The 11,492-nt window shown below is 47.3% G+C and overlaps 1 protein-coding gene across 2 annotated transcripts in view; it reads left to right on the top strand.

Moving 5' to 3' along the window:
• Window positions 1-1,169: 1,169 nt before the first annotated feature.
• Window positions 1,170-11,492, top strand: part of SH3PXD2A (SH3 and PX domains 2A) — an 842,113-nt gene continuing 831,790 nt past the window's right edge. Inside the window, exon 1 of one of the 2 annotated variants that reach the window (XM_086922729.1) lies at window positions 1,170-1,787. In XM_086922729.1, coding sequence (XP_086778855.1) covers window positions 1,716-1,787 — 72 coding nt within the window. In that variant the 5' untranslated portion in view covers window positions 1,170-1,715. The remainder of the gene's footprint in view (window positions 1,788-11,492) is intronic. The other variant, XM_086922728.1, reaches the window with a different exon arrangement.

Genomic DNA, 11,492 nt, shown 5'->3' with positions numbered 1-11,492 from the left:
TGTTTGCAAGTAGATATGATGTAATTTATGGCTTGTAGACTACCTCGAGAAGCGACAAATTGGGCCGGTAGTGGCCAACCCGAAAGCACCCTTGGCCCACTCAAATAAAAATTCCTGGAGCTGGGCCTGTCTCTCTTTCCTATTTATGCTTTCTTCTTCACTTCATCATTTCTCTTTCTTCCCATTTTGCTCCTTTGCCCATTCTTCTGTTTTCCACCTTGTTCTGTTTTGCAATTACCATCTCGCGCTTTTTTTGCTGTCGGTATTGAATTGTAGGAGATGCTTTAGAGAGTGAATTGCGTTTTATTGCCCCCCCCCCACACAAACTGCAGGAGCTAGGAGCAGGAACAGGGAATGCAGGGGTGGCTGGCAGCATAGTAGTCTGGGACTTCGATGCAGGGAGGCAAGGGAGAGGGTGTAGGGATCAATGGGGAGCCATGGGGGTTTGAAGAGGGGCTCGGGGGTCGCCGGCGGTAGAAAGGGGTGAAGGGGCTCGAAGCCGGGAGCATGGCGGACCGCCATAGCTGCCAGGTAACCACGTGTGATGTGCGGAACACCTTGTGTCAATCCTGGATTTCACCCACCAGCATGTTACAGTATGGGACTTGTAGTTCCACCTTAGCTAAAACGCCAGCACTGGCCGACTGTGCCACACATCAGGGGGTTACTTGCCAGCTATGGATGAGCAGCGAGTGTGGAGCAGGAGGGAGGCAAGGGACTCGGTGGGGTGCTGGAGGAAGTGGGCTGGGCAGAGAGGAGACAGATGGCTCGGATAGGGAGATAAGGGGGTTTTGGGGAAGCAAGAGTCCGCACACATTTGAATGAGGTTACTGAGGGCAGGGAGGAAAGAGTTGAGAGTTAAACTGTTGAGGCGCGTGGGCTATGAGTTAGGGGGGAAGCGGCTGAGAGGGGTAAGGTCATAGGGCGCAAGGATGCTGGGAGGGCAGTGATGTTTGGAGCATGGGTAGTATCTAAACTGCGCCCGCCTGGTGCCCAGCAGCGGCAGGACTCACTGTGCGCGCCTCGGTTACAGCGGGAGGAGGGGTCGGCGGCACATGCAGCAGTATCACATTTGTCACAGTTCCCTGCCAGGAGGCTGGTCGCCTCCCCCTCGCCTGCCACACCTTCCAGGGTAGAGCGAGAGACCCCCGGCACTCCCCTTCACCCAACCTGGCAGCGGGCAGAGTCCCTCGGCGCTTCCTTCCTCTCTCTCCCCTGCTCGAGCCACCGGGACCAGACCTTGTCTCCTGAAGGAGAGTCAGCGGGAGCCTCCCGCCCTGCACCGGGGGAGACCCCAGGCCCGTCCTCCGCCCCGCCCCTCGGAGCACAGGCAGCGGCGGGGACAGAGGCAGCGTGAGAGGGGAGGGACCGGCGGCGGAGGGGACGGGTCCCAGGAGCAGGCAGGGAAGGGAACAAAGCTCGGGCAGCGCTGCACGCCGAGCCCGGCCGAGCGAGGGAGCCGCCGCTGGGCCATGCCCGCCTCCGAGCCCCGGCTGCTGCCTCCCAGCGCCTAGCGCCCGCACGCCGACTCCAGGCGCCGCGTCCAGCTCTCGGCTGCAGCTGCTCACTTGGGAGGAACGCCTCTGGGAGCTGCTTTTTGCCTAGCCAGGAGGGACCGTCATTGGCCAAGCAGCGCAGGACATGGTTATTGAGAGAGGACCGTGAATAATGAGATAACTGGGTTCTGGATTTGTGGCTCTGCCTGGTGCGTGAAGATGCCGCCCTACAGCGTGCTGGATGTCAAAGTGGAGGATGTACAGAAGCGGCGGAACCCCAACAAGCACTATGTGAGTGTGAGACTGCCGGGCGCAGACACAGCGGGGGGCTACTGACCGCACTGGGGGAGAGACAGCATGGGGTGCAGAGGCAGAAGGGTGCAAAGTGCAGACACCGGCTGGGGGGCTGTGACACCGTGGTCTCAAAGACACCAAAAGTGCAGAGGCTTCAGGGATTCCGTGACACTAGAAGTGCAGGGTCATTGGAGGCGCAATGACAGCGGGGGTGCAGGGAAGGCGCAGGTGCGGAGACTGTGGGGTGTAGAGGCAGAGTAGTGGTGGTGGTGGTAGTGAAACTAACGGTGCATAGAAAGCGGGGTGCAGAGCACTAAGCGCGGGAACGCCAGGGGTGCAAATACACCGTGGCTCCAGAGACACTATAAGGGCTCGCGCAGCACGGTGGAGAGGCAATAGACAGCGGGGGAGCTGCCTCTAGAACTAGGGGCGCTCACAGCGGGGTGCAGTGAAACGCAGACAGCAGGGGCGCCGATAAACCAAGGACTGCAGACAGCGGGGTGCAGTGAGTGACACGGGGTGCAGCAACAACTGGTATGCACCAGAGGTGCAAGGACACCAGGGGTGAAGAGGCACCACAGATAAGCGCGCGCCTGTCTACAGTGGCTGGGTTGTGCGCCAGTTATTCCTCTACCTACAGTAAAAATAGATTGTCAGTCATATTTAGAGTAGCCAGCCCCCCTCCCGTGCGGGAGTAAGCATTGCTCATTTCACATACTGTTAAGGACCAGGCCCTGGGTGCTTGGGAATTGCAGCGTTTTGTGCACACAACAGGCATGCTTTAAGTTCGCGACAGCTGTGTGTCGGTTTGAAGTCAGCCGTGGGTTTGCAGCAGGAAACGTCGCCTCCATTGATTTCCCACGCTGACCCGGAGACGGTCCCCAGTGGGACTTTTTTGCTGCCAAGTCGCATCTGGGTTCTGCGAGGGAACGTTTGTTTTCTTTGCAACGACTGTTGTGGTTTTTGCAAACGTCACAGATATTTACATTGAGAAATGACAGCGCCAGCTGCTCGTACTGTCCATGAGCCCGGGAAGCCCCTGGTTGTTCTCCTCTCCTTTGCCTGTTTCCACAGCAGTTGTGCAGCTGGACTGCAGTGCTGTAGTGTGTCACTGCACCTGCATTACCTGGTGGTTTCTTAAGTGGATACTTTATGTCAGACACCTGGGCCATGACGGGTAAGAGCTGGTGGCTACTTTATGTCAGATATAGACTTGACGAAGATCTGCCCTGCTACTTTTATATCTCTTTGCCTTTCATGGACCTTAGAAACCCGAATGAGCGCGTGCCACCTCGTGCTCTGGCGCACGGGGACAGCCCCCGCCCATACCACACAGTCTTCTTTCTCTGATCTGCATCTTTGAATTGCAAATCAGCTTGCTCCTGGTATTCTTGTATCACAGGGCAGCACATTGTCATAACCTCAGGCATCCCAAACTGACGTGGTTGTCCTCAAAACTTCCCCGAGTGATTGGCCACGTTTTAGCATAGTCAGACCACAGAGACAGGAAAGGGGCGGAGGAGGGAAGGAACGAAGGAAGAAAGCCTTGAGAAGGAGAAGGATCATGTTAATGTATGTTGGCTGTTTGTATAGCACATATACTATCCTATAGCTGCTTCAGAGCACTGTGAGGAAGCAGGTGGAGGTGGTATGAGACGGGGTATAGGGAAGGGGTAGGTGATGTCTTGTTGCATACTTGTGTCCTCCTAGGGCTGCTGCTGTGCTGGGAACAGTAGAGGAAGGGTGTGAAACCTGAGAGGAAGGGTGGGGAAACGGGAAAGATGGAGTAAAATTGACTATTACAAGTCTAACCTTCTGCAGTTGTTTCTTTCCTCCGTACCAGGAACCTTCAGGGTGTCAGTCATACTTTATTACTACACATTTCAAGGATTACCCTTTTCCTTTATCAAAACGTTGTTCTTTTCCTCATTAAACATGTTTTTATCCCTCCAAGTTCTTCTCGTATCTAGTGTAGGTTGCTTCCTTCCTCTTCTCCACCTTTACTTTAGATTTATCAATATATTGAAGTAGAGTATAGTCCAATTATTATTAGAGTTTTCCCATATGCCGTCTCAATAGTCACAAGTAGTGAATATTAATGTAGTACCTAGCATCGAAGATTAATCTGTTTTCAAATGTTCACGATTTCGACAGATGAATAAACGAGGATAAAATGAGTTGCTCAGAATCAAACAGTTCGATCATTTGTACAGAAGAATAGACCATAATTGAAGACCCCTTATTCCACAGTTTGCAAGGTGGTCGCAAGTTCCCCCCTCTACCATTTATCAAGTGCCTTCTATATTTAGGTTTTGTTTTTGGTAGCACTGTTGTCAAACTGATCTATTGCTAACAAAAAAAAAAAAAAAAAAAAAAATATATATATATATATATATATATATATATATATATATTTTCTTCAACCAGGCTCCACCTGCCATTGGCTTGAAACTTTGTCCATCATGTCTTGGCTCATCCCAGTGAAATTATCATCTCTCACCTATTGATATTGGCTGCTCTTTGGTTTTATCCGTCATTCTCCACTCGAGTGCTTGCATTCAACTGCATGATGCATTACTTTACAGCTGTAGCCCTTTCGGCCCTCTCTGCTAGCTCCCTCGTGTGTCTCACTTTAATGTTCTAGCGCTGCATGCATTATTATATGAAACCCTGACCGATTGGCTTTATCACTGATGTTTATCTAGTGACTCTCATGCTTTAGCTCTGTGAATGGACCTCTACCAAGCTGAAAGGGCTCCCAGAACACCTCCTCAGCAGGGACTGAATAACAAGTTTCCAGCAAAGGTGACCTAACTCACCCACTGGTTTGGTACCAACTCTTTCAATTTCTTCAAGTGCGTTGTTCTCGAACCGATGTACAGCATTACTTTTTGCAATGTGCAAACAACCAAGTTAATAGAAAAGGCTGTAGTTAGTTTGCTGGTTTTGCCTATTAGTTCACTCTGTCTATTGCTTCAGATTATGTGATTTTTTTTTAAATACTTGGCTACCATAACGTGGTAACTTTTGTTTGATGTATTGGCATTGGTCATTTCATGTTGGCATTGGTCCTCCTGGCTGGTAAGATAACTCAGTGGACTAATGCATCCTTTGTGGAGACATCTGCGTAACCTGAATGTCCATTTCAAATCCTCTAGGGTCCATTTATCCTTTCATCTACGGGAGCTCGATTAAGTATGCACTGTTGAGTTGGATGATATGTACCACCAGTTATCAGCACCTAGACACATTCTTAGTATTAGAATGCACTATGTAGGTGTAGTTATTATTATTGTTGCTCCCATATTGATGCTTGTACCTTTCTATCACATCCTTATAATGTACGGTGGCATGCAGAGGGTCCACCACCCTTGGACCGCTGTCCTTGTACCTTCAGCATGGCGTGGCCTTTCATGACAGACTTCCATATCCCTGAGGTGTTGCAGTGGCAGCAGTGCCATGTAAAGGGCTTCCCTGTTGTGATAGCTGTGCGTAACTGCGGCTGTGTGAGGTCAGTGGCCTATCTTCTGTCTGGTGCCTATGCTTGGGTTTATTGTTTTCTGGTTGGATGTGCTTTTGAACCCATGGCCCAATGGAAACCAAACTCACACCTGAGTCCGAGAGGAGTATTGTGATATTTGTATCTGATCTATAAATTCTTCTTGGCCTCTTTCTAGGGTCCTTGAAGTGCCACTTCCACAGGCAGCAAGCACATCAAGGTGGGCGCTAAAGTTCATTACACGTGGGCCAACCCACTCTACAGCAGTTCTTCACCCACAATCTGCAGATCTCTGAAGACAGCACTTGGTCCAGCTGTCTGCAAAGCAGATCATGACGTACTGAGCGGTGGATGGGAACCCACAGTCTAGCTCTTGCTCAGTGTTCAGCTTTGTTACTGTTTTCAGTGTCCCTTCTGTCAGTTCCTTTGAGAATATTCCGTATGATAACCACTTCATTCTTTTTGGGAGTTATCTCTGGATCCTGGTCCTGAAATCTGGTAATGTTTACATTGGAGACCGCGATGTGTCAGTCTGTCATCTAGTGTTGTGGCTCCTCTGCCACCATGAGTTTGAGATCCGTAGGTGACAATCCTTGATGGCCAAAGTCTCACATCCAGCTATTTATAAGACTGTAGTGTATTCTTTCCATCTTGTGGGTTTTATAACTCTATCCATGGCATTTAGCACAAAGTAATATATAAACTATGCTTTCCTTGGTAGGTTTCACTTACCAAATGGGCTCATAATATGGCTCAAATATCAACGGTGCCAAACGCCGCCTCATTCTTTGATGTAAAGCTCTGTCATACATTTTGGGAAATCCTAGCCTATTTCCATGTTTGGCACATTGAATGAGAGAACATTGTAAGCTTTTATACTCCTTTTATTTTGTCCACTCACCTGTGTTTAAAGTAGATCATGTCCCTCGGCGGTCTTCTCTGGCATTGGTTGTGCTAGTGCATTGGCAAAATCTGTTTTCTCTTGAAGCACAAGAGCCCAGTGTTTCACCTGCATCAGGGATGGCTCCTCAGTTGGATGGCATGCCTTCTAAAACGTGTATAATAGCACAGGGATGCAGTGGTTGAGTTGCATTCTGTCGTAGTCAGGGTGCGGCCATTGCAGAGAGTGGGATATGCTGTAATTTTCTTGACTTCTGTAAATGTGTTGGCCACCATATAAGGCAAGACTGACACTTTGGGGAGGAAAATTACAGGAAATGCTGGGAGAGTTGGTAGCTAGTTACCTAGCTGCCGTGCTACCTGTTGGTAGTAACTGCAGTAGAGAGTTTTGTTTTATATCTACACCCTCACAGTTTGAAGATTTGTGTACCCTGTGGCTTGTACCGGAACCAAATCTTGTTACGGAGGTGTTAAACGATAGGAGGCGAAGCCTGATTCATATAAAGCATTTAAGAAACCTGTGAATGGCGAATGATGTGCATGGGGTGATAGCCCAGCACAGATGTCCAAGTACGGATGTACTTCCTGTTCGTGGTTTGACCTCATGTTTCCCATGCACCACATTTAAGCAGGTCTCTATTTTTCAGTGATGGAGAGATTCCAAAGTGACGTAGTGCCTCTCTGTCACTCCCACAGCTGGGGTTGGATATGATCACTCTTAAAAAGGTCCACTGCCAAGCATGTCATTTTTAGCAAATCTCTGTTTTTCAACCTAGAGTGTCCACTCCAAGGGCTAAACTTACAATGTGAGAAATTAAACTACAAGTCCCTACATGCTTAGTATTGTTGGTTAAAAAACAAGACCTGACTTAGAAATCAGTGTCACGATATGAGGTGAGTTGACCACTAAGAGCTTGAAAAAAGAATCCTCTAAGAAGTAGAGACTGGTTGTTTTGATCTGAGGCTGATACCATAAGTTGAGCAGTTACACTGGTGACTGAGGTTGTGTAACTTCGGCCAGCTGAGATGGTAAGCAAAGGAGACCCCACGATGAGTGTCCACTGTATGTAAGGAAGGGTCGGATCCATGCCAGATTTTCAAGACAATCAATTAATAAGTAAAGGATTTTCTTCTAGAAGAAGGTGTGTGTGTATCCGTTTGTGTGTGTGTATATATATATATATATATATATATATATCCAAGTCTTTTGAAAAAGTTCACACGTACGCTCTCAGGAAAGTGAGTCAGAAACCACATATGCAGGAACACAAGTTTATTCCACACAACGCGTTTCGCCTTGCGGCTTGATCACGTGTGTGTATATATATATATATATATATATATATATATATATATATATATATATATATATATATATATATATATATATATATATAAATTCAGCTTTTCCCCTTGCAGAGAAGTTTGTTCCTCATGCACACCCGTGTGAATTCGAAAGTCAGCCACACTGGTACTTTAGTCGTTTGAAAATTTTATTACAGCAACCAGCAACACCTTACGCGTTTCGGTCTCTACGGAGACCTTGCTCACAGGTTAGCTAACCTGTGAGCAAGGTCTCCGTAGAGACCGAAACACGTAAGGTGTTTTTCAATCGACTAAAGTACCAGTGTGGCTGACTTTCGAATTCACATGGGTGTGCATGAGTAACAAACTTCTCCGCAAGGGGAAAAGCTGAATTCATTAATTCGCGGTGGGTCCTGCCGCGCCTCGCGTGCACCGCCTTGAGAGCACCCGGGAGCCTCCGACTTGGGCCAAATATAATGTGTGTATATATATATATATATATATATATATATATATATATATATATATATATATATATATATATATAAATTTGTTTTGCTTTATATGTAAACTGTGAAAACGTGGCATGGATCCAGGCCTCTGGACTCCCTGGCACTTAAATTGAAGGACTCCGCCAAAGTGTGTGATGAGCAAGGTATGCACTAGTGCTGCCTGGGAAGAGCGAGACCTGCTGGGGCCCGCACTTTTAGCTGGCGGAATTGGGGTCACCCCCCACTCCCCCCCCTCGGTAAAAAGTCTGGGGGTAACCATTAATGCAGATCTCTCGCTCAGAAGACAGGTGGGAGCAGTGATCTCCGCCAGTTTCTTTCAACGGCGCAAAATTAAGAAAGTCGCCCTCCTGCTGACTCATTCAGCCCTCATACCGGTGGTGATAGCCCTGGTCCTCTCCTGACTCAACTTCTCGAACTCTATTTACCTTGGCCTCCCAGTTTGTCTACTGAAACGCCTCCAAATTGTTCAGAATCAGGCAGCAAGACTCATCCATTATCAGCCTAAATGGCTATCAGCATGACCCGGGCTACTAAAACTTCACTGGCTACCAATGGCTCAACGGGTAGCCTTTAAGACCGGTTGCCTAGTCTTTAAAGCTTTGCATGCCAAAAGCCCTAGATTTATCAACAGTATGATCGTGAAGCACGCACCCTTGCGAAGTCTCCGCTCGGCCCACCTCCACCTGCTTACTATCCCCTCCTTTAAACGGAAACGGCAAGGAGGATGCCGCTTCTCTTATTTAGCTCCGAAGCTCTGGAATTCTCTCCCCCTTGTACTCAGGAGCTGCGATAACGTCTTGAGCTTCAGAAAAGCCTTAAAGACCTGGTTATTTGAGCAAGCCTACGCATAGTCACTCTGCTACGACATTCCTAACGATTAGCGCCATGAAACCCTCGGTGAACGTGCGCTTTATAAGTTGTTATTAACATAACATAACAGTGTTCTATCCAGGCCATGGGTGGCACCTTTAGTCCTGGCTTTTGCTCCAACAGAAATTTGCATGCATTGCTTGCAGGCATATATGTCGTTTGGGCAAAGGTGACCTAGAAGTCCTAGACGGGTATTAAAAGTGACATGTGACCAACCACCTGATGTCTGCATTTCAAATGACATGATAACCGTAGAATTATTTGTAGTCCGAGCCACTGGAATTATGTGATTCTGCAGGCATGTTGTTTTCAGCATAATGATGCATGTCCTCCACTTACTACATAATACACACCCTCCTTCATAATTTGCAGATTTCAGAAAGAAATGTTTCTAGCACAAACAGATCAAACGTTAATAAAGTTAAGTGCTGTACAGTGCTAGACACTTTTCAGATGTTAATTGGTATATTCAGGTGATAAAGTGGCACTAACGAGGTGAAATAGTTCTCAGACAGTAATAATGTGTGTTAAACTGCCAAAGTGCAATTTAGACCTGACTCAAAATGTGCCGCATCATGGCGCGTACTTTTCTCTTTTTCTGTATAATTTACTCAGTCTTGCTGCAAAATGTGGTCCTCCATTACTGCACAATTGCACTGGTCCTGCTTATACTTACAGCTTGTGCATTCTAGAATTGCTATTCAAGAGAACTGTTAGTCCTACGTTGGGTGGTAAACTTCCCCGAATAACTTCTCCATCAAGTGATGTAGATATACTTTATGCCAGGGCCATGCCTGAGGGGTATTGTTCTCTTTCTTGTGCCTGGCTCCCCTCCTCATATGCCTCCATTGATTACACTCTGTGTGAGTCAGGCCCTGGGTGAAGGGCTTGCCGCCTGCACCTTTGCTCCCCGGGGCCCTGTGGCTTATCGAGTCCATGAGGTGTACACCCGCCCATCTGCTTCTGTTTACTCTGGCAGTGCACGTGCTGTAGCGTGCACGTGCTCCACGGGTCACGGCGCAGGTCACCGAGCAGAAGGTGACGCACCGTTTACCTTCTGCGCACCTCCACACCCGGAAGCAGGCGCGCGGACTGATGCCTGCATCTCCCTTTGTCTCCGCATCGGAGACCCAGTCTAATCTATATGTTATATATATATTTTATAATGACAGCTGCCGTTCACGGGACGAAGGTTCAAGACTTTCTCGCTTTTCTTTATTTAGGGTCGAATTCGAATGCATTCTGTGCTAAAACACTTGTATTTCTTCTTTAAGGGGTTTCCTCCATGCTGTTTTTTTTGTTTTAAAGTAAACGGTGTTAGATATTAATATTACATTGTTAAATATCCCCTGTTATGTATATTTTGAAATTGCTTGCCGCCTTGAAGTTACAGTAAGTAACGAAACACGTGTCGGCTGCCTTCATCTCTTTGACACAGAGGAAACCTCAGGAACATGAATTCCATCTGTTCAAATACGGTTTGTGTTACTGTACTGGACTGATATACATAATCATTGAACTATGATCTCTGATTGCCAAGTGAAGCATTGATATCGGACAATTAAAACTCTTTTATAATGATCAAAGAGATTTCTTGTATGATTTACTGGAACTGAAATGTGTTTGTGAGCAGGCTTAGGACTTTTTTGAGGATTTTTTGCTCACTGGCTAAGACTAAAATAAGGACATCAGGAGTGCAGAGGGACAGTGGTTCTCCCATCTGAAGGCCGCCTTGTAAGTCATGTAAGGGACTACTTCTATTTCCACCCTCTCATAACAGTTATGCTGTATATCCGGATTCTCCAAGGAGTAGCTCATAAGATACTGGTAGCTCTTCATCTACTTCGAAGTAGCTCTCCTGTGTGCAGCCACCACACTCAATTAAAAACTATTGCTGGTTTGAGTTAATCTATGTATCCCAAAACCGAAAGGTGTGCCTTTGTGATGAAAATGTGTGTTTCCAGAGCTCATAAGCTGATGTTTATAGAAAAATGGATTTCCTAAATATATGTAAAGCTGTAATGTATGTGGCAAGGTCACTCACAATCCACACACACACATCACACTCTCATGCACCCACCCTCGTCTTGCACAGCCTCATGCCCCTGGGGCTGGTTCCCTGCCACATCATGAGAAGCCTTAAAAAAAGAAAATAACCAGAAACCTACCTGAGCACGTTTTCATAAAGGATATACACCCACATAAGTTGAACCTCCCCAAGTGATCCAAATATACCACTCCTTTAATTATTTTAGTAAACTTTTAAGTTTTTTTCACCAAATGTCTTTATGTGCATTTTAAACATCTGATACAGTTTGTTATATATTACACTCCCAACACCATCATCGCTAGAGTAGTAAAAGCAAAAGAAGTGTGGCTCAATGGTTAGAGTGGCAGACCCTGATGCAGAGGTCTAGCCCGGGACCAGGGTTCAATTCCCCGCCTCGGCGGGTCTTGGGCTCAAAAATTCCACGGACCTGATAATTCTCGCCTCGGTGCCTATTCCAATCATGGAGTCCCACTCTGCAACTCTGGGCAATAGCTTGCTTAATCTCCACAACGGCCCCCACAACGCTAAGGTTGCCTGACCTCCACCTTGGGGGTGCCCAGGAGTGG

Source organism: Lissotriton vulgaris, chromosome 5 (genome assembly GCF_964263255.1).
Source record: "Lissotriton vulgaris chromosome 5, aLisVul1.2, whole genome shotgun sequence".
In the NCBI taxonomy this organism is placed as follows: Eukaryota; Metazoa; Chordata; class Amphibia; order Caudata; family Salamandridae; genus Lissotriton; species Lissotriton vulgaris.
This window is presented reverse-complemented; position numbering and strand designations above follow the sequence as displayed.